Source organism: Mauremys mutica, chromosome 10 (genome assembly GCF_020497125.1).
Source record: "Mauremys mutica isolate MM-2020 ecotype Southern chromosome 10, ASM2049712v1, whole genome shotgun sequence".
NCBI classification, from domain to species: Eukaryota; Metazoa; Chordata; order Testudines; family Geoemydidae; genus Mauremys; species Mauremys mutica.
The window spans coordinates 15,245,278-15,269,547 of NC_059081.1; the positions used below are offsets into that span (position 1 = coordinate 15,245,278).

General features: G+C 41.3%; 1 protein-coding gene across 3 annotated transcripts in view; it reads right to left on the minus strand.

Moving 5' to 3' along the window:
* DPP10 (dipeptidyl peptidase like 10) overlaps positions 1-24,270 on the minus strand; it is a 416,863-nt gene that overhangs the window by 25,331 nt on the left and 367,262 nt on the right. For all 3 annotated transcript variants that reach the window (XM_045032139.1, XM_045032140.1, XM_045032141.1), the window contains 8 exons: positions 21,594-21,632; positions 20,327-20,434; positions 15,819-15,910; positions 14,395-14,442; positions 13,248-13,369; positions 7,920-7,967; positions 5,564-5,662; positions 5,386-5,455 (listed from right to left, as the gene is read on the minus strand). In XM_045032139.1, coding sequence (XP_044888074.1) covers positions 5,386-5,455; positions 5,564-5,662; positions 7,920-7,967; positions 13,248-13,369; positions 14,395-14,442; positions 15,819-15,910; positions 20,327-20,434; positions 21,594-21,632 — 626 coding nt within the window. The remainder of the gene's footprint in view (positions 1-5,385; positions 5,456-5,563; positions 5,663-7,919; positions 7,968-13,247; positions 13,370-14,394; positions 14,443-15,818; positions 15,911-20,326; positions 20,435-21,593; positions 21,633-24,270) is intronic.

Below are 24,270 nucleotides of genomic sequence, written 5' to 3' on the forward strand. Positions count from 1 at the left end.
CGAAGCTGTGTGATGGGGAAAGTTAGTGATTTCCTTGTACAGATACATTTTCGCGAACAGTGAACACCGTCTAGTCAATTTCCATGAAGAAGACCGTACCGGACAACAAGTGTCACGTGGTCTCCAGAGAAGCACAACATTTTGGCCTACGCTCTGATTGGCTGCGCCATTGCACAGGAGAGCGGAGAAGTCGGGAGAGACAGCAGAATCCCTCTAGCAGAGAGTCCTGGTAAGCCTTACAGTACATTATGCTTATCAGTTAACGGATAGCTGTGCCGTCGTGCTAACGGCAATCTGGAAATCAGATACTATGACCCTTTTGCAGCCACTCCCGACACTGCAGGGGAAAGATCAATGTATGCTTTTCCTGTGTGGCCTACAGCACGTGGCTGCTAAGCGCGGGGCTTTGTTATGCAAAGTATAAGTAAACCATTAAGAACAGTAACTATTCGCTAATTGCCCTAATTAGATGCAGCACTTCAGTAACGAGATTACCCTGAGGCGTGTCTCTCGAGTGCAGAAAGAAAGGATGTTAAGGGAAGCACTTCACCGACCGGGACCCTACGCGGCCATGCTGGTAGAGGCGATGGTTCCCCTGTATCTGAGGATGTCGTGGCGTGGAAGAGTGAGCTTCACCGGAGGACCAAATAGGGCACCTCTTCCTCGAAACCTCCTGCGGAGGGTATTTGAGGAACTGTTTGAAGCATTTGTGGAATTGTCCATGGAGGACTATTGTTCCATCCCAATCTGTGTAGACCTACTGTTCGTTTAGTTTCCCTTTAAAAAGTTTTAGATATAGTATTTATAGATAGAATTTATATTTTTGGTATACATGTTTTCGAGCAAATAAATATTTTCTTGTTTATACGACTTACCGCCTGATCCTTCCCCTGACTCTGAGTCCGGGTTCACGGCCGGTGAGGGTTGGTAGGGGATCTCTGTGAGGGTGAGGAACAGATCCTGGCTGTCAGGGAAAGCGGCATTGTGTTCGCTGTCGCCTGCGCCTTCCTCCACGGACCCTTCGTCGTCTTGCCCATCGGCGAACATCGAGTAGGAACTGTCCTGGCTCACTATGCCATCCACTGAGTCCACGGTCAGTGGTGGGACAGTGGTGGCAGACCCACCGAGAATGGCATGCAGTGCCTCGTAGAAGCGGCATGTCTGGGGCTGTGCTCCGGAGCGTCCGTTTGCCGCTCTGACTTTTTGATAGCCTTGCCTCAGGTCCTTGACTTTCACGCGGCACTGCATCGCATCCCGGCTGTATCCTTTCTGTGTCATGGCTTGGGAGACCTTCTCGAAGGTCTTTGCATTACGCTTGTTGGAGCGCAGCTCCGACAGCACAGACTCCTCGCCCCACACAGCGATCAGATCCTGGACTTCCCGGTCTGTCCATGCTGGGGATCTCTTTCTATTCTTGCATTGGGCTGACTCCTCTGCTGGAGAGCTCTGCATCGTTGCAGGTGCTGCGGAGCTCGCCCCGATGTCCAGCCAGGACGTCAGATTCAAAGTGCCCAGACAGGAAAATGAATTCAAATTTTCCCGGGTCATTTCCTGTGTGGCTGGTCAGAGAATCCAAGCTCCGACTGCTGTCCAGAGCGTCAACAGAGTGGTGCACTGTGGGATAGCTCCCGGAGCTACTAAGTTCGATTTGCATCCACACCTAGCCTAATTCGAGCTAGCAAGTGCGAATTTAGCGTTACTCCACCTGTCGGGGTGGAGTACCAAATTCGAACTAAGGAGCCCCCTAGTTCGAATTAAATGGCTTCCTGGTGTGGACGGTTGAGCGATTAGTTCGAATTAACGCTGCTAAATTCGATTTAAGATCCTAGTGTAGACCAGGCCTAAGAATAGCTGGATCAGGTACCGGGCACATGCATAACATGCAGGGCTATAATCCCCTGCAGAAACCATGGAGCTGCTTTGTAGAGACTGCTACAGCCCAATGGCTGAAGTACAGATCGGGGGGCGAGTGGGAAGACTGTGAAACATCAGCATCCTGTGTGCACTTAATTGTGCATCTAAACTTGCTGAAACCTTGGCCCTAGAGATACAATAAATCAGCCAACTCTTGCCTTCTCTCTCAACTGCTCCTTTCCCCATCCTTTCTTTCCTTCCCCTTTTCCTAAATTCACTTGTATACTGCAATCCTGTTGATATAAACACTTTAAACCGGTTTATATCTACAGAGAAAATATAATTCTAATGACATCTCAGTCATTCAAACTGGATCAGTACCAGAGAAGTCATTTGCTTTGCAAAGAAACAGATAGAAAGAGATAACACTAGCCATTGTTATTGAGGACTACAGTGAACATTCCTTTTTTCCCCTTTCAGTTCCTAGGCGGCTTGGTAGTTAGATCACCCCTTTGAGACCATGCACAAGGAGATAAGTGTGGCTGTTCAGGAGCATTAATGGTTCCTCTGGGGACCTACCACTAAAATAACCACTGTATGCACACTCCTAATATGTGTGCAGAAGGGACAAAGTGACCCTAAGTCAGCCACAGAAGTACCACTTTCAGAAGGTAGAATGTCTGGGAAATGACATCACACAATCAGCCAATCAGTGTTACCTGAAACAGCCTGATGTCCTTCCTGGAAGTACAGTACTGCTTTTTGGAGGTGGTACTTCTGGTAATGAAAAGAAGCAAGATGTCAATTTTGAGGTTGTTTGGATGGACAAAATACCTAGTTTGCACACAGGCTTCCAACCACACCTTGCCTCAGAGACTGGAGCTATCCAAAGTCTGTATGAAACCCCTGGGCTCAGTCCTGCAATGGTCTCACAGACAGAATCTACATTGACTTCAGCATTCTCAGGTCCCATTTTGGGTAATCTCTAATTCTAAAAAGAGATTAATTTGGTGACCTCAGTGTAGAGTTTGTAGCAAACTGGACTCAGAAATATCACCCCTTTCTCTTCAGGTGGTGGGAGAGGTGAGTCACATTAGATGAGTTAGAAAAGGTCTTTTCTGTCAGATTTTCAGTATTGATTTTTCATTATCATGTAAAGAGATTTATAAAAATAACTTCTGTTAACACTAACTGAAAATTCAGCGCTGCAAAAGAAGGGGATTCACTGAAGAGAAGCAGAAATTCAATATTCCAGAGGTAAACATTTCTATTTGTTGCTAAGGTCCTTTCCCTCCCATTTGCAAACACCACCAAATAATCATTTATAGGCATAACTATCTGGTCACATTAAGGTATCACTGACAGCCTGTTCACTGGAGACCTATAGATCTCTAACCCTGATACCATGCAAATCTAGAACTCAAACCCTGCCTCAGTACCGCTCTTGGATGCTGAAACTTCTGGGGAAAAAAAAATTAATACTCTCTCCAGACATCTGTCTTTATATGTGTGAATAATGCTCAGTCATAGTAGCACCTTCTCTTTTGCCCTCCTGAAATTTGTATTAACTTGCAGCACACGAATTAAATATATGTTGAAGAATATTTATTTACTCAGCTTTTTGTAAGTCACTTTTTAAGCAAGTTACATGAAAGTCCTGAGTTCTCTTATTTACAGAAAAAAAAGTTTTTGTAACGCCATATGATACCAATTGTTCTGGTGTCAAATGAGTTTACCCTTTGACCCCCCAAGAACAACTGCCTATAATATAAATGTGCTCAATCATATGCACTAGCAAGTATACACTCTCTCTCTCTATATATAAATATATGTCTATCCTCTACTCTCTGAAGAAGAGGTCACATTTTACATCAGCCATTAAAAAGAGAGATGCAACCACTAGTCTAACTGACAGATAGTCCAGGAGCCCAGTTTTCAAATGTAGGCACTTAAATGGAATGTTCAAATGACATATTGGACATTGAAATTAGCACTTACTGCCTGTTTACCTACTAATGCATAAGAACCGATCTGAATGCTCAAGTGCAGGAATTCTGGACAACTTATTTAGAGGCTCATGCTTGCAAATTAGGCCTTGTGTGTATAACTAAAAGTATCTTTGGAGATTTTTCATTAAGCAGTAGACACTAGTTTAATGTATCCTGTCCTAGTGCTCATCAGGGATTACATTTTCAATACGCTGCATAGGGATTTAGCTGTGTACCCCTCCATTCATTTTAATAGGCGTCACATTGTTAATTCCCTACACACAGTACTGATGGAAAATCTATCCCAAGATTGTAAATGATACAAGGCTGTAAATGCTGCGTGCAAGTGGTATAATACAGGCATTAGACACATGGCTTCCATGTTTGTTAACCAGAATTTGAAACCCAGTTTGTGCAGCTCCAAGGGAGAATATATGCCTGGGGTCCTGAAAACATCAGGATGGATCCCAGAGACCGAGTGTTCTAAGGCAAGAAGGGGAGCTCTTTTATGACCATTTTACTGTGTTCCTCCATGAGGAAATTGCAGTACGTAGTATTATGTGCACTTTATGTGCATTTTACCAATGATAAAAGAGTTAGTAACCACTGAGATGTGAGAAAAACAAATATGTCTAATTAGAAATACAGGGACAAATTATGTCTGCTCCAGTGTGGGTATATGGAGAAAGGAGATTGTGTGTAATGAGAACCCTTACCTTAGCTCTCCTGGACATAACACTACAGCCTTAACACTATAGCCCTCACTCCCTGCGCAAAAATGGAGGGTGGCTAATGCTGATAGAGATATTGATCACCGCTGACATATCAGGGTGGGTTGGAGGTGTGATCATGGCCCTGCTTCCCTCCCCATGCGCACACATCCTGTGCACGAGTAAGCAGAAGGAGGCTGGCTCTGAAAGAAACAGCTACTTTATTTCTATTGGTGTAGCATGGGCTACCAGGGAGTGCATCTGTCCTCCCATAGTCTTTCCACTGACTTTGGTGGGCAGTGGATCAAGCCCATAATGTCTCCAGCCACTGGTGCTCCAGGATTTTATCTTCTCTCTGCTATTCCCAAAGCAGTTGGGCTCTAGAAGTCTTAACTGACTTCTAGGCAGTAGCTATGACTATCAGTGATAAAAGAAAAAAATATACAAAAAAAACCTTACAGTATCTCCGCTGATGTAAACATGCATGGCTCCATTGAAGCCAGTGGAGCTACTTGAGATTACACCAAGTGAAGATCTGGGCTAGATATATATAGCTATTGATACACATATAGCTATTGATAACTTGAACCATGTTTATATTGAAAATCTCACAAAACAGGTTTTTTATTAGACAAGACAGAAAACAGCATCTTCCTGATAACAAAGCTTTTAGTTTACCAACTCAAAAGCTGTGTTATAAGGAAAGTGATATTTTCCTACACTCACTCCCCTCAGACATATATTTTACAACTGAAAATACAGAAATAAATCCTCTCTTTATACCCCCATTTATCTACTTTTATTATTTTTAGTAACCCTAACTAGATACTTACATTATTAACAGAACAGCATACTGGTTTCGATCTGTGAAATCCTTTGGGAATGACAACTGTAAAGGAAGTTCTTTTAAGAAAAGAGCAAACCATTAAAGGCAGGAAGTTACACAGACGCAAAATAGTAAGATTTGAAGAAAGTTTTTTCTGTGTTAAAGGAACATTTTGCTAAAATTACCATAATCCTCAATGTGAAGCATTTTAATTTCTGTCCGGAAAATCTTTTTCTTTAAAATAGTTTCTTTCAACACAGCATTATCTTCCAATATGTAAAATTCTGTTGGAAAAAAACAGGAGGAATCAGGGTAGAAAAGATACAATGAATCACCATTCAAGAGAGAAATCAAGATACCAATAATTAAAGAAAAATAAACAGATATACAATGTTAAACCATTTTATAATTTCTTTCTTTAAACAAATTTTATAACGTACCTACTTTGGAACTCAAAAGCCAAACTACCAGCTTACTTCACAATGTGCAAGGGAGAATTAATGATTTTCTCTTGTCTGTTCTGGCTTCAACAAGTTTTGTCTCCATTAAACATCAAGGGCTAAATTTTGCCTTGTGGTGCATGGCAGGTGGTAGGAGGAAAGAGAAATACCCAGTCTCTAACCTTCATTACCCACTCCATTTAGGACCCAGGCACAATGCATATATTAGATATTAGCATACCTGATACATAATGGGAGTGTGGATGGTTGTACGGGAGACGCTACTATGCTGAGCAATGTTCTGTGTTTACAAGAAGGCAGGCATACAGTCCATGCCAAAATGGATGCCTGACAGTAAGCAGTGGACTAGGACTGAGAGAGCACATGATGCACCTATCACCAGCAGGAGTAAGGAGCTTGCTATCCTTAGCACCTGTCTGTCCAGTGCAAGAAAATGACCCAGAACACCTTTCCTTGGTCACTACCTTTCTGTATTCCTCCCTCTCCCACACTTCAGTGAGGAGCCAGGGCACAATTTGGCATAAAAGCCAAAGCCAGATTTGAAACAACAATTTTGCATCTTTTTTATCCTCCAATCTCACTCCCTTAATGTGGATGTTTGAAATCATATATCCTCATTTAGGGCAACAGGGGATAATCTAACTAGAATGTTAATTCTGGGCAGTCAACCAAAATGTTATAATTATAGTGTTAGGATATAATAATTTGAAGTAATCTTTAATCACACTCATTCTTTTATTAAAAGAGAGGGATTATCTAATCTTGCACTGAAACATTACAAATAATGTATCTCATTATTAGGGTTTTTGTTGTTGTTGTTGTTAATGGTAAGCACTCTCTCTCTCTAGACCTACTGCCTTGTCTTCTTCCATAATGTTCTACATAAATCCCACTCACATTTATGCTTTGTTTTCTCACAAATGGGAATTTTAGAAACAAATCACAAAGAGCCAAATTTTGCTCTCATAAATACTGAGCAGCTCCACTGAAGTTAATGAATTTACACTGAGTGATATACTTAGCCCCTGGATCCCTTTTAGGGTTTCTGCAGTATAGAGTTTGACAACTACAATAAACAGTAATATTGAAAATATGAAGGAGAAAGGGCAGTTGTTAGCTTTTCCTTAATTAGGGACTGGGATAGTTCTCAACATGCTGTATCTCTATTACGTATTTGAAAGATCTGATCAGCATGACATTTTGAAGATGTAGGGCCAGATCCTCCGCTGTGGCTGAGCTTTGGTTGGCCCAGACTAGAGGAAGGTGGACAAAGATGGCTTCATGCCACCTTTGTAGCCCTGGGATCTGGGCAATAACGTGCAGCAGCCTGCACCTCCAGCACAAGTTTAGAACCTCTTGAGGTTGCTTTAATTAGTGCCAGGTGCCTGTGCTGTAGGTTGCCAGGGTGGAGGAATGCTGGGTGGGACTGGAGGGGCTGGCAATAATTGCTGCTATGGTGGCGCTACACTACCTGATGTCTGTGGCTGGTTTGCATTGTCAGAGCAGCAAATCAGCCAGGGAGCAGCAAAGGACCACAGCAGACAGCATAATCAGCAAAATCTGAAATGTAGAGGTAATGGACCTGATCTCACAAAACTAAATTCTTGGAATTCCTATTTAAAATATCAGTGAAGGCACTCTGGATTTGCACCAGTATACTAAGAGCAGTACTTGGTTCATTGTATGTAAGTTAAATTTGACGATCAACCCTTGGAGGTCTGTACTTTAATCCACAATAATTGGATTATAACTTTAAAAACATTTTTAAGACTACAGAAGACATTCCATAATAGAAACATAATTTACATAGTGAGTGAAAGGGATGAAGAACATCCTGCCACCTAATTAACTCAAGTGTAAATAGTAGATGAAAGATATGCATCTAGCCTAACATGTATCTGAGAAATCCTGGGAATGTTCTAGTCACTTGATTATTTTTTTCTCTTATCACTTCCAGCCATGTTTATTGCTAGAATGTAATTAAGACAGGTTTATGGAAATGAATTGCATATTTTTTTCTTTTACTTATGTTAAAACAAAGATTACAATAAGGAATTCCTGTGGAATGGTGCTTACTTACTTCCAGGGTTACTTGTAGTGTGCATGCTAACAACTGGAACGCCTGGTCCTATTTTTGTAGAGGGAGAAAAGTACAAAACATAATTAAAGTAGAAACTGTTTATGAGCTGCTCTGAACTTCAACAAATAGCAAAGATCGCAGTATTTGAAGGAAGGTGAACACAGAGATGACAAAAATCACTTTCTGATGCAAATCTACAAAAGTGCAGTAAAAATATCATATAATTCCAAATAGTTCCATAATCAAGAAACTCTTTTGGTATCCACTTTTTAGGTATCACAATTAAATGTAGGTTAATATATTGAAGTATTATTTACTATATTGCAATAGTGCCCAGCGTCAGAAAGCACCAGGACGAGTATAGAGTAGATGCTCTGTAAATAAGCAGGAAGACATGGGACTAAATTCTGCTGTCAACTAGCCTGGTGTGGAACTCAAGCAGCTTCACAGACTTAAATTACTCATGATCTTGAGTGGTGTAATCGACAGCAGAATCTGATCTGCAGTCCCTTCTCTGAAGAGTTTACAGTTTAAAAGGACAAAGAGATAAAAAGGGTGAAAAGGGGGCAATGGTTTTAACCACTGCACATGGCATATTTGTCTAAAAAATACATTCTAAAACAGGAAAGAGACAAAAAAGAAGGTAAGAAGGTCTTGTGTTAAGGAACAGAACTCAGGAGATCTAGGTTCTCTTCTTGGATTTGCTAATAACTTCCAGCGGGACTTTGGGCAATTTACTAAAAAAGCGCAACCAACCAACCAAAAATTCAGAAAAGAATCTCAATGTTTAGTACTGATGTTTTTAAAATAAAGCATTTCGATTTTTTCATTTGAAATGTCTTTTAGTTTCAAAATTTATTTCCATTTTATTTAAAAATTAAAATACCTTTTGAAGAGCTCAGAAACCAAAACATTTTGTTTGACCTGAAATTATTATTATTTTACTTTTCAGTTTTCCAAAAAATAGAAACAATTTAACTTTGGATTGACCTAAATGATTATTTCCCACCATTTTTCTGATACTGCAATTGAACAAAAAATCAGGTATTTTTTCCATCACTCATCAAGGAGCACCACAGGAAAGTTTATAAACAAATAAACACAAGGAAAATCTGACAGGATACCAGCTCAACACTAGTTATAGCAAACTGGGAATTAATTCTTCATTCAAGTCTCTGGAGGTGCTCAGGAGATGAAAAGGGATGGGATAATGAGACAGTGATACTGACTGAGGCAAACAGGAAGTAGAAGTTAGACTATAAAAAGTGCTCATAGGTGAACAGAAGGTGAAAGAACTGAAGCTTGTAAGGATCAAGTTAACCCAGCAGCCCGCAAAGAGTTAGCCGAGATGTGTTTTTGTTGCAGTTTTAGCAGGGCCTTTTGTTTGTTTTAGAATGTGCGTATGTGTTGGTTTACTTCAAACTCTTGTAAGTAAACAAGAGAAAAGCTTCTGTTGCTGAACTGTGCTGCTGACTCTGACACCTTAGAAATGTTGTGCCCTGTAGCGAGTCGGTGTGGCTCCCCTCCTGTCCAGCAGAGGGCGCTCCCTCCCAGAAGCCCAGCTGGGCTGAGCCACCACTTCCTGTCCCCGCCCCCCAGAAGTCAAGGGGCGGAACAGGAAGTAGAAAAGGAGAACGCCAGAGCTCAGTCAGGAGCCAGCCACCGCCGCGAGCAGACGTGCCGGCGGGAGCTCCAGACTGGGAACCCTTCAGGACCCGAGGCGGCGATCCGGACTGGCCCCCACTGCCCCGCGCCCAGTACGATGAGGAACCCGCGGAACTTCCCCGGGATCGGAACCCGGAGCAGCCGCTAGGACTTCCTCCCGTCCGGTACGAGGAGGAGCCGCCGCCGCCGCTTCCGCCCTGCTGTTATCCGGAGGAGCCATCGGAGGCAGCCGGGCCGGGACTTCCCGCAGGAGTTGCCGGACCTGCCCCCAAGCCCTGGTCCTGCAGACCCCCTGCCGATGGACTGGTCCGAACTCACGGCGACCGAGGAGCAGGTACCCATAGAGGGGGAAATGGACTGTAGCCCGGGGATAGCCGACCCCTGTCAGGCTATAGGCACCGAGGTGCCCATGTCGGTGTGTTTTGGTCAGGACCCCACTGACCAGCGGCCGTGCTAGCCGCTAATAGGGCCCCGGGCTGGGACACAGTGGAGTGGGTGGGCCTGTGTCCCCCCTGCCACCCCACTCACGGGTGGCAGTCTCCCCCTCACCCCAACGCAGACAGACGCCTGCACTAACCTGAATTGCTGTCGTTGCTCAGCCCCTGACGTCAGGACCTGAGTCCTGTGGATTATGGGTTGTTGCCCCGCCCTGACCAGAGAGTCTGGGCTTACTGACTGTGTAGTTGCTCAGCTCCTGAGGCAAGGACCTGAGGCCTAAACTGAACTGCTGTAGTAAACTGTTGGTACCCAGCCCCCTGATCCAGAGGGCCTGGGTTTTATATTGAACTGGTGTTGCCCAGCTCCTGCTGTAAGGATCTGGGCGTAGAACTGCTGTTGTGCTGCCCCGCCCTAATTGAGGGCCTGGGCTTACACTGATAGACTGTGTGCCTTGTGTTCGTCCCCTGCCTGAGGGTCTGAACCTGTGGACTTCCTGAGACTGATTGCTGTTACCCAATCCCCCTGCTCCAGAGGGCCTGGGCTTACACTGATAGACTGTGTGCCTTGTGTTCGTCCCCTGCCTGAGGGTCTGAACCTGTGGACTTCCTGAGACTGATTGCTGTTACCCAAGCCCCCTGCTCCAGAGAATTATACCTAGAGAATTAAGGTCATTCTCATTTCAAATGTACAAATAAATAATTCCACATTAAATACATTTTACTAAAACATAATAAGAACAAAAGCAACCGAGCCTAGCACCTCCTGGCACCTGGCAGTGGTTCAGTACTGACTCAGAAGTAAGAAACCCCTTGCTGACTTGCTCATACCACTTCCTGCAGCACCCCGGGACTGCCTAGGTCGTCTCCCAATCAAGAATTAATCAGGGAGAACACTGCTTAACCCATGTTTTCTCTGTAATGCTTTTATCTTAAGAATAAGATAGGCTTTCATAAAAAGAACTGGGTGGTAACTTTTAACTGTTGACAATTACTCTAGTATCGGTTTCTGAGGAGAAAGCAAACAACTGTGCTTGGCCAGCCTGTCTCTGTCGAGAATAACACAGTGAAGACAGGGAACTGTGCAGCCTGGAAAGACCCTGGCCAGAGGGAGTAAGACATGGGTCTCCACCCAAGAAAGGCAATGGGTGGGGAGCTGGAAACCTGAGAGTGAATGTCCTTGCTAGACCACTGAGGGGAAGCACAAGTTCAGTTGCCCTGAATGATGACCATGTGTGTTTATTTATTTACAGGTGTCTGTATGAAAATACCCCTTGTTTTAGTCACTATGCATTTTCTAGTCTATTTTCAAACCGAATGGATTTTTTTTTGTGAAACAGAAATACACAGTTGCAGAGAGAAGTAGATGTACATGCAAAGAAGTGGAGTGTTCAAATGTGTTGTTGGATGGCTGTATTCTATCATTTTCTACCTGCTGCTGGATGGGCAGCAAAACAGGTGCTCATAAAAATGTAGGCCCCACCTAGGGTGGCCAACTGTCTAATCACACAAACCCAAACACCCCTTGCCTCACCCCTGCCCGAGGTCCCGCTCGCTCACTCCATCCCCCCTCCCTCCGTCGCTCGCTCTCCCCCACCCACACTCACTGTCACTGGGCTGTGGCAGAGGGTTGGGGTGCAGGAGGGGGTGCGGGCTCTGGGATGGGGCTGAGGAGTTTGGAATGTGGGAGGGGGCTCAAGGCTGAGCCTGGGGCAGGGGGGTGGGGTTCCGGAGGGGGCGTGGGGTGTGGGTTCTGGGAGGGACTTTGGGTGCAGGAAGGGGCTCTGGGCTGGGGTAGAGGTGCAGGAGGGGGTGTGGGCTCTAGGAGGGAGTTTCTGTGCAGGCTGGGGCAGGGAGTTGAGGTGCAGGAGGGGGTGAGGGGTGCAGGCTCCGGCCAGGCGGTGCTGACCTCGGTCAGCGGTGCAGCAGGGCTAAGGCAAGCTCCCTACCTGCCCTGGTCCGGCAGTGCTCCCGGAAGTGGCCGGCACATCCCTGTGGTCCATGGGGGAAGCCAGGGGACTCCATGCCCTGCCCTCGCCTCAAGTGCCGACTCTGCCACTCCCATCAGCCAGGAACTGCAGCCAATGGGAGCTGCGGAGGTGGTGTCTGCAGGCAGGGCCAGCATGCAGAGCCCCTTGCCTCCCCCAAGGGTCAGGGGAACACGCTGTCTGCTTCTGGGAGCAGAGTGGAACCAGGGAAGGTAGGGAACCTGCCTCAGCCCTGCTGCGCCGCCGGACTTTTTGTGGCCTAAAATCTCTCGGTTTGGCTTCAGTAGCCTCTGGGAGATAGAGCCCGATTATGGGAGTCTCCCAGAGAAACCAGGAGGGTTGGCAACCCTAGCCCCAATCTGCTACTAATTTCAGGATTGGGGGCCTACTAGTCCCTGTCACTAGCTTATAATAATACATGTTCTGTCCTCTCATCTCCTTTCCATGACTCTTGCCTACTGCTTCTTTACATCTATTGCAGAGTCTTGTCTGGATCTAGATCGTAAAACTTTCAGGACAGCGGGTGTCTCTTACTCTGTGTTTGTATAATGCCTAATACAATGGGGCCTGAATACAGGTTGGAGCAATTTGCTCTACTGGAATACAGCTAATAATAAATACACAAGTGCAGGTCTTTGACATTCCGTTAATAAAAAGAGCTGTTAACGTGGATTGAACAAGACCATACTTTTGGTAAATACATTCATGTCTAAACACACCTGCATATTAATAAATTAATGTTTATATAAAGCAAGTCTTTAGTTATGATCTGGAATTAATTGCATAGGATCAATCCAAACACCTATATATATTGCAAAGAGTAATTTATTTGTCAAATAACTATTGTTAGGAATTACAATAGCGTCACTTTAAAATTCCACATTTCCACAGTCCCTGCCCTGTAGTGTGAATTTTAATGACTGCAAAATAAAATTAATTATTATTATTATAATAACAACATCATCAAACAATCCATTCCTTCCTAAAAGGATACAAGGAGTTTTAAAAGGCCAGGAGCACAGGAGCTACTAATTATACATTTTTACAAAAATGATCTTAGGCTCCATAACTCCAATGAGCTCTGCACAGGGGAAGCCTGTGCCTTCATGGACCTAGCAATTGAGCTTGTTGCTAGATTAGGGTCTAAATCACCCCAACCGGAAGATGATGTTAATATAGGATATACACAAATAAAGCACTATTTTAAATATTTATTATTGTGAACAATATATTTGACTTACCTTTACAATGTAGTAAAAAATGCTTGTTCATAGGACTAAACTTTGCACTGAAGTATGTGCACTGATCTTTCATGAAGTTGCATGAAAGACACTGGCGGTTCAGTAATCCAACAGTTGATACACTAAGAACAAAATTAGTTATAAACATCAGTAAAGTTTTATTTGATAGTATAACAAACTCATTAAGTGATGCCAAAGGCCCAACAGACAATAGTTTTTATTCTGATCTCCACTCTTCTCTTGCTAATTTTTTTTTGCTTGTTTTGTACCCAATAAGACATGCTGTTGGTTGCTCCATTAAGCTACAACCCTGCAAGCTGTTCTGTGAGGGAGGTTTTCTAAACCTCCATGAAACAGCTTATAGGTCTGAGACCTTAATTATTAAAGGTGCCCTTGAGTGAGAATAAAAGTAAAAAAATAATAATGAGAATTAGGGAACTGTAGCTTTTAGAAATGTGGTTTCTGCATGGGCGAGGGCGTCTGCCCACAAATTTTAGACTGAAGGATTGGAGGCTTTGTAAATATAATTTTAGGCACATTGAGAAAGCTTTCTATACAGTATACCAGTCTGAAGAATACATGTGTATTACACCATTGCATTTAGAGTTCATCTAATTTTTAATTTTATATTATATTCACATAAATATGATTGGCAATTTTTGAGCATAAAGTAAATTCTCTTTAATAATGAGCAGGCTGATTCCGCACTCCGTGCGCTTTCTGCAGTCATTTATCTCTGTGCCAAAGTGAGTGTGAAACCTTATTACTCAGATTTGGTAGTAAAGATCATCAAAAAGAAAGGGAAATACTCTTGAATTTTTTTTTTTAATCCCATCCTTCTCGGTTTTTCCTCAAAACCTGAAATCTTGACATTTCATTGCATTTTTCAAATGGCAAACATTTCAACCAGCTCTCTGGTTACTTTGAAAATAAAGGTTAAATGTTTTAAAATATTGTTAGATTTTTTTCAAAATACAATTTTTTTGTGAAATTTGAAATATAAATATACAGGAAAAATATTAACAAAAATTTAAGTTTGCTTAACAGCATTTTACACCTACATTGAACTCATTTTGCTCAGACACACAGAATCTCTTTCTAGTTTATAGTACTTGTGTGAGGGCTATTGTAAATTTCCCTTACTTACCTATGTAGCTGTCTTCCTCTTGGGGAATCTTCAGTGCTTAAAAAGTAACTGCCCAAGAAAGACAAATAAAATTTAACTCACTTCTGAAAACTCTCTGATCCAGGTACTGTTAGGAAGAACTTTCAGCATGAAACCCAAACCCATGCAAAGCTCATTATGCAACAGAGCTGGGAGAAATTTTTTGCACTTTTCTGTGTGAAATGTTTCACAAACTCATGTTGGTTCCGCTGAATTGTTTCAGTTAAAAAAAAATTCTGAAAACATCAAAAATTTCAATTTTTCAGTTCAAAATGACTTTTTGTTTCAAATTTTCCTTTAATATTATTTGAAAAAATAATTTAAAAGGTTCAAAAAATGCTGGAAATCAAAACGACGCATTTCAATTCAGATGAAACAAAATGTTTCCCCCTGATCTTTTCGCATCACTGAACATTTCAAAAAATGTTTTCAGTTTGAACCAAAGTATTTTTTGGTTTTCTAAATTCCCAAAACATCCATTATTCACGCAGCTCAAATTACAAATGTGCAGACAGCTTTACATACCTGGGCTGGTAAATGTTTTCATATCAAAACAATACTGAACTCTTGGGGGCGCATTATGGCTGCCTCTGTGTGGCATCTAAAGAGAGCTTTTCTTTTCAAAAGCCATAGCTGGATCTGTCCGTAACTGCATTCCCCAGTAACCTTGTAGGCAAGGGTACTGATTCTAATCTCACACAGGCTCCACCATTGCTGCTGAAACTCTTTTGACTTCAGTGGAGATCAGAATCAAGCACATTCTATTTATTTCTGCTTTATACAGATTTATATATAAGGCCTGTTCCAAAGCCCATAGTAGTCAACTAGACTCATTCCATTGACTTCAATGTGTTTTGTATCAGGCCCATTCTGTCTCCAGGCACTGCCATTTATTCAGTGCACGTCCTTCCTTATTTAGGAACCTTAATATAGTCCCTGGTTTTGTTTTGACTAGGTTTTATTAATAAATTGGTTGAAACTCAATGAATTTGGCTGAGTTCCCCTCTATTTTCTGATTTCAGTTTTTGTATCTGTTTGAATAAAGAACACCAAAGTGAAGCTTGGAAGGTTGGAATGCCCACACATTGAAACCAAAGAAAAGGTATAAAACCCCTGTGAACTCAAACCTCTGAGTTTTATCAAGTCTAATAATATTGCCAGGCTTTTTTCCCTTGGATTCTGGAGGGCAGGGCGGGAGGGTTGGAAAGGCTATTATCTCCATGCTGTAGTTTAATTCCTTTTATTTAATCAACAGAATGAGTCAGTAGATGGCATAGCATATCTCCATTAGTTATTCAAAAAAGATACTTGCATTACCTTGGCAGATCAAATGTATGAAACTGCTCTTTGTACTCTGATTATAATTTATTATTTTGCCTTTGCAGACAAAGAACACTAATACTCACATCTTTTGAGTATTTTCATCATACGCCAGGATTTTGATAACTTCCCAGTTTCCTGATGTCAGGTGTCTCACACTGATTTGTTCAGTTTTAGCCTGCAGAGAAATGGTAAGTACTGACTTTCATCTTACTACTTATGTTTTTCTTTACTTAACATGATTGTCTGCACACATCATTACTGATTTACAGCTTTTTAATCTTTTAATGTACAACATAACTCACTTAAATCACAAAACCCACATGCACTGAAAGGCATTGACAGTAAAGTTCCTTCCTCCCTCAATATATTAACTTCTCCAAAGGTAGTAATATCATGTCAGTTTTCATTGCAATACTTTTTCAATTACTCATACACAATATCGATAATAGAGGTTCTATATTTTATCTAGGTTGGCATATCTTTAATTTTGGCGCATGTTTGATTTCAGCTAGAGGCTATCACAATACATGCTGAAATTTTCATTATATTAAAAAAAAAAAACCTTTAAACTAACAAATAAGTGTTTTTCTTCCAGAAACGAGAATACAGGTGCAAAAGGTTAAAGCCATATCCTTAGTGCAGCAATTCACAGCAGCTGAGGATTTGACCCCAAAGCTGCAAGGAACTAAACATAAATAAATATCACCTGTGTTTCTTGAAGATTTGCTTGTCCTTTACTTGCTGGAGTGGCACAAAGAGGCTTAGCCTGACCCTATGTATTCAAAGTGCTGTACAAACCATCTGGTGAGGTAGGCAGATACGTGTTTTAATCCCCTTTGTTGCTAGCCTGGTAGGAGTGAAGGCAGAGTAGAACGTGGTCCCTAGTCCACCTTTGTTACTTGCCATTTAAACTATCAGACCCTAAACTTCCAGCCATTAGAATTACAGTGTCTTGACCATTGAGAAAATAAAAAAAGACTGCTTGGGAAAGAATTGTACGGAGAGTGTAAAGTATTACAGTAATTCCAAGATGACTCATCTGAGGTCAGGACCACACAGTGCTAGGTGCTGTACGTATCTATATTAAGAAATATTTCATTAAAATGGGGTACTGATATTAGTTGCGGCATCTAGAACTATTGAAATGAGTAAGTGAGTGTTTCCTGTCTGCTTAGATTGTAGAGGTTAGAGGACTTTTCACAACAAAGTTCCATCCGTGGCAGCACTGAAGGGAATTTTTAAGTTCTGAAATCACAGATTGCAAAATAAGCTGTGGTTTATATTGCTGAGAAGTATTAAACAATGTGGCTACTTTTCAAGATTACAGCTGTAATACATAATTTATTATGCTTGCTGGCAATTTTTGTCCCAAACCATTTAAATTATTTTAAATTCTCATACTATGGTAGAAAATATGAACCACTGTATATTTGTATATTTTTTGGGGAAAAAAACTAAGGGCTAGTCTACACTTACCAGCCGGGTCGACACGGTGAGTTCGACTTCTCGGAGTTCGAACTATCGCGTCTAATCTGGACGCGATAGTTCGAACTCCGGAAGCGCCGCGGTCGACTCCGGTACTCCACCACTGCAAAAGGCGGTGGCGGAGTCGACCTTGGAGCCGCGGACTTCGATTCCGCGGCGTCTGGACGGGTGAGTAGTTCGAACTAGGGTACTTCGAATTCAGCTACGCTATTCACGTAGCTGAACTTGCGTACCCTAGTTCGACCCCCGCCCTTAGTGTAGACCTGCCCTTAGTAAGAATTTCCAATAGACATATCACTCCTGGTTCAGTCCAATTTTTGAATTAATTTATTTTCAATATGATATAAATTACTAAAGGTATTTGGGAACATAACATAGATTGAGCACTTTACGTTCAACAAGTAAATAAATTGACAGGCTTTAACGCTTTTTAAAACAGTGCCCCAGAGAGATTAAACTGGATGCTTTTGATAACCTGATTTGGTTATGTAATTGACATTTTGTGTAACATCTTTTCTAAAACTTAGCATTAATAAGGTTGATTTAAGATGTTCTAAGCAAAACCATCACACTTCACTAACTGTGCTTCATTTGGATAATCAAACCCCAATGATTAATTGAAACAGAAGTGCATTGATCATTAAAGTTTAATTCTGTGTTATTAGACTTTTATGCTGGGGGCAATAAAACTGCTTAACTTCTCCTGTGTCTACAATGCTTACTTCTGCTTAACATTACCAATGAAAGATCTTCAGTGGGCAATTACACATAAGAGTCCATTGTTTACTGCAAGTGTTCACGGTGGATTTTGGTTTTCAGGATGCTGAGTACCAACCACCTATTTAAAATTCTGCTGAGGCAACTGTTATGCTTCTGTGACTCTCGCAAAGTGTGACAAATATTTGATATGACAAAAGCCTTTATGTGAAATGGTTAATATAATTTTTATGTCTCCATGTTTGCTTTAGAAATGGACAATCAGATTAATACAGTGTGCAAAGCACAGCATATAAACACATTTCCTATCCTTTATTGCCCCATATCAGCCCCATTACCATACAGAGTGTTGCTTACTGATGAATAATGGTCAGTAGATGGAATGTCTGGTTTCCTCGTATACATGTCAATATATATGTAGATAAAAACTAACTCCAGGGAGCAGCTATACACTAAAAAAACAAATTCATCACTAGTGTAAGGTAGTACAATTCCACTGAAGTCAGAGTTATACCTATTCATACTCATGGTGAATTTGGCCCAAACAGTCAAAGGTCTTTGTCACTTTGCAGTTCTATATTCCCCTATCTCCTTATTCTGCTGAATAGGGATGGACTGCTAAGCAGCATTTAATCACATGCTTACCTTTAAGGACATGTGTAACTCTCACTGAAGTCAATCCTTAAAGTTAAGCATGTGCTTCAGTTCTTTGCTGAACAGGAATGGATTTAAACATGAATTGGGGCCTAATTTTCCCCAAAACTTTGGTCAGGTCTAATGAAACAGCCTACAAGTTCACTCCAAACTTTTTATTGGCACTAACATTTAGTATGACTTCACAAGACATTTTCCCTCCATTTTGTTATTATTTCAAATATTTGTGAATGCTACACAGCACCATATAATGGGAAAGATGTCTAAATAGGACTTCCTTGCTTGTTATATTAGTTTAATATTCTCTGATTTTCATGCACATCACTGATTTATTGAAAGATGGAAGTTTGACACATACACTTATGTTTCCCATTCTAAAATCTTAGGGCACGTCTTCACTGGCAAAGTTAAAGCGCACATGGCTTGTGTAGTCACGGCACAGCCACCTCCACCAGGGAAAATAAACCACCTCCACAAGGGGAATAGCTATCAGCACTTCCCTGTGCTGGTGCACTGTCTACACGGGCACTTTACAGCACTGAAACTTGCAGCGCGCAAGGGGGTGTTTTTTCACACTCCTGAGCAGAAAGTTGCAGCGCTGTAAAGTACCAGTATAGACAAGCCCAAGTGATAGATTAAGGTGTAACTGCTCTTTCTTTTTTTCACACTGGATTGTGAACAACATGATTTATACTGAGATCAACATGAACATTATCATAAGGGTGTGACGCCAAGGAGCACTGGTATCATGGAATGGCTGCTATTTTAATTCCCTAAGGCCCCTTTGAAAATCCCAGCATAAATTGTCTGGGATATGTGCACCTCTCTCCTATTGAGATCAGCTGAGCTACCTGAATTAACAGCCCCCTGATTTAAGTGAGAGCTGGAGGAATTCTCAGCTCTAGAACTTCGGGTCAGATTCTCCAAGAGTTTTTGGTGCCTCACTCTTATTGATTTCAATTGAAATTAGGGGCCAAAATCCGTTAGAGGATCTGGGTCGTAATTTCTATATTAGTTCACCACAGTCCAAATCCACTGGAACTTCTGGTCACACTGCAAAGCTCATCCTTTGTCCCGGCTCTTCCCTGGCAGGAAGGATAACCCGAAGAAGTCAAAGTCATTGGAAAATGTAGCACTTGGAAGGGGCAGAATTCTAGTTTGGTTGAATTTTGGAGGGTTTCAGATTTGGACATTGGTTCCCGTGTATGTTTTATCAATTAAATTTTGTGTGTGCACCCAGAGTTCTGGACTGACATTTAAAAAATATATATATATATATATATATAAAGTAAAATTGGCATTTCTGAAGATTTCCTTGATTTCCATATTCATATGGAACTTTTTGCATAAATACAGAGCATTATCTTGCTATGGAGGATTTAGAAAGCAAACAATGTCTCTGACTAGTTCTGGAGACAGGAAGAGAGAATGACTACCGGGTGCTGTGTGAGTGCCTGCTGTTGACAGATCTATTGAGCATCTTTTGCACCAGCCTACTATGGAGAGAGTGTTCATCCACCTTCCTGACTACATGGTGCTACAAATGTGTCTTGCAGAAGAGCTGTGGTCACGATAGAGAAAAGGCCATCCCCATTACACATATGTGGAGGCTCTCAAGTGTTTACTTAGGGCAGTCTTTTGTTAGTGTAAGACATCACCAGGGACACCCCTTACCAATATGCCTGGGGGATTATACAACCACTCCCAAGATATATGAACTGAAGCAAAAACTTACCTGGACAATAAGCATGGCTATGTGGTGGAATTCACCCCGGCCACCTTGCTTCACTGGGACTATCATAAAGAACTTACTTCCATCTTTGGAGAAAACTGGCTCCTCATTCTATAAATATAAAATTGTTTCAGTTGTCTCAAACTGTGTATTAAACTCTCCATCAAATAATCAGCTTGGATATCTAAATCTGTGGACTGTCATTGCTTACACGAAGATTAAAGAGGTGTCCTTCGACTTTCAGCATAATCATGTCTACATACTGTGGTAAAAATAGTGGAACTAGAATGGCTAAACCTCAAAGGGTTCTGAGATATGGTTCAATTCAGCAGCTATAAATTTAGATGCTTTTTCAAAACAATTTTGCCCAAATATTTGGGCTGAAAATCTCACAAAACTGACTCTCTCTCATGTGATTTTTGGTATGGTCCTCTTTCGCTAGTGTTGGAAATAATAGGGAGTTTTCTTTATGGGCGTATGTAAAATGAAAGAAACAAGTTTTATTGAAAATGGTGACAAATGTTGTCTACTGCATCAATTTAGCAAAGCAAACTTGGCTTTAACAGGACTTAAGCCACTGTTTCTGAATTTGGATGGACATACACACATGTAAGTGCTTTGATGAATTAGTGCCCTATCACTGACTGTTCAACTGTGTAAGTAACTTTGCTTGTTATGCATCTCCTAATCCAACATCATATAGAAATGTTAAAGGGACACCGCCTACCATAAAATCATAATTTTTGATAATTTTTTCTTACATACACCTTACAAGATGGAACCTGAAAGGTGTTTTAAATAAGTATGTTTCATCCATTTTTGCAATCTGTTGGGTTTTTTATTTGAATCTGTGAAAGTGGAACCATTTGCTGACATTTTGGTTCTACAAACAATTCATGTGCGTGAACTTTGTTATATTATTTTCAAGCATTCCTCTGGAGCCCTATACGACCTCTTTTCCTTCTACTCTTTTGCATCAGTTTTGAACAGGAGGAAAAAAGGAGTAAAAATATTTTTCTCTGAAAAGTCAGCAGATCAATGCACACAGAAGTCAGACCTGTTGTGCAAGAATACATATGCTGCGTTGAATTTTTACAGTAATTTTCCTGATGATCATATGTTATATTAATGTGGGGGTCCTGAAAAGTGAATATTTTAATTTTAACAAAAATGTCATTTTACATTTCATTAAAGAAAATAAAATAATGAGATAAAAGTAACAACAGAAGCAGCTATGCATTACACATTTCAGACATCATTCATACAATACCTGTTTAGAAAGCCACACTTCTGATGTAATCTCATATTTCTAAAAGAGAAGAGTTATCTTTATGAAATAGATACAGACCAAAAAAAGCCTTACATTCATCAAAATGACTCTTTATATTTAATGTTTGTGTCCTGTGTTACAGAGCTCTAAGCCAGCAGTTCTCAAACTTCATTACACCATGACCCCCTTTTGACAACAAAATTTACTACACGACCCCAGGAGGGGGAACTGAAGCCTGAGCCCACCCGAGCCCAGCTGCCTCAGGCATAGGGGCCAAAGCCAACACCCAAGGGCTTCAGTCCCGAGCGGGGGGCCTGCAACCTGAGCCCCGCTGCCCAGGGCTGAAGCCGAAGCTGAGCCTACCACCCAGGATGAAGCCCTCGGGCTTTGGCTTCAGCTCCAGGGCCCTGCAAGTCCAACACCAGTCCTGGCGACCCCATTAAAATGGTATTATGACCCACACTGGGGTCCCAACCCACAGTTTAAGAATCTCTGTTCTAGTCTTTCCATTGATATTATCCCAAAAATGTACAAATACTTAAAAGGTTATAACAGATGATAATTTAATTATAAATTCAGCTGTCTTTCTGAATTTCCAGGATAACTAGGGACATAAGATCTTTTAAAATCCTTTTTTATTAGCTATCAAAAAGCTTTGAACAGACAGTAATATTTGGTTTTTAACTCTAGGCATCATCTGACAACTGGAAATTTGTAGGACCTTCAGCAACATTGGCTAAACAGCCAGCACCAGATTTCTATCATTTGTTTTCATCTGAACATGCTTTTCATGGGTCACAGTTTACTTTAGTTTAGTTTCATGGGTAATAGTTTAATGAATACATCAAAATCTTAGTATCTAAAATATCATGCTTCATATAGGGCCATTGCCTTTGCACCATACCATACAACCAGGTACTCATATATCTACCAGTAAAATAATATGGGACAGATTTGCAGCTGCTATGAATTGTCTTAGCTGCACTGAAGTTATGACAATTGACACCAGCTGAGGATCTACCCTCTAGAAGAGTGGTCCAATCAACTGAAATTCAAATGGCTATCATAATTTGATCATTTCTTTTGATATAAATCTTTCTGGAATTGCAAATGAATACTGATAAGCTCTTGAGATATTTATAGAAGTTGCATATGCATTAGCACTGACATGGTAATATATGCTGTAAAACATTCTTGCACTGAAGATTTTTCAGTTCACTTAGAAAGCCACGAGTCTTGTCTCACTGTCACTGAAGTCAATGGCTAAACTTTCCCTCAGTCTAATGGGAGCTGTGACAAAGTGGGAAATATCCGTGTTATTTTTTATGAATATTGTGCATACCTCTGTGTTTGTCTATGTGGGTTACTTGATATGGAGGTAGATCAAAATGAGTTTGTAAGAAGGAAACCAACGGGAAACAAAACCATTGCAAAGATAAGGTGTTATCACCTATCCAGGCTAGACTGCTTTACTCTTCCCAAGGCCAAGCCTAGCATACAAGGGAATCCTAAACCTTAAATATGCTGGCCACAGGAAGGGGATGGGAGGAAGTTGTCAGCTTCTGCATGCTGACACAGATTGACTGAGAGTAAATGTCTGCAGCAAGCAGGCTGTAACTTGTTCCCCAAAGAGAACAAGGGGCACCAAGAATAAGACTTGGGGCTTGTGGTGAATGCTAAGGGTAAGACAGACAGTATATGTATGGGTCTCTTTGTTGTTTTAAATCCACTTCTCTCAATGCTGTGAACCTTTTGGCAAATAAATCCTACTTCGTTTGAAGAAGCTGCTTCTGTGTCACCGCATTTTATTACTATGCACATGATCCCTGCTGGAAATCATTCAGTGAGTGGTTGGATCGTTGAGTTTCACTCCAGGAAAAGGGGAGAGGTGGGTATTGAAAGGGGTGCACTTGAGGGACTGGACACAGCTACCCAGGGCCATGATAGCAGTGTTTATATGTTTGAGATTCCCAGTTATGACAACAATCACTATGAATGAAATAAATATATCTGAAAGGTGCTCCAGAGCAGTTAGTGTAAAGGTGTTATACAACGTTCTTTTATTTTTCTTGTACACAATCCAATCACACCCTAGCAACAGCCTCCACTCTCCTTTACCTGTCACTTTTTGTGGTCCATATGAAGCTGTACATTCACAAATATTTCTGAAGGCACCCAGACGTATAAAAAAAGTATAAAGAGGGATGGGTTATGGGTGCATGTGTCTTTGGAAATAGAAAGGTATGAACACCCAGTTTCCAGTCCTGTTTTAATAGAACTCAAGGAGATTGTTATCATGGTCTTCAATTCAAGCAGGACCCGCCAGGTGTGAAGATATGTTTGTGTGAGAGGAAAATGAGGAACCATGAGTTGTCCTGAACCTTTGTGAAAAAACTTCTATTTTGAAATGCTGCCTCATTCTATCACCACACAGAGGCTGCTGTCAGAATCAGCAGCAAAAGCATTAAAATAAACATTCCTTTTGATGAGACTGGCCACTTTTTAGAGCTGTGTTATGGCTAAATTACAGGATAAAAAGTGATATATTATTTCAACATTGGGCTCCTGTGGAAACATCACGTCTTAGCAATGGCTTCTTCTACCTGCAGGAAATTTGGAAACAAATATTCTCTTCGCCACTAAATGTTCAGAACTTAAGCTCCCCTTCACACACCCT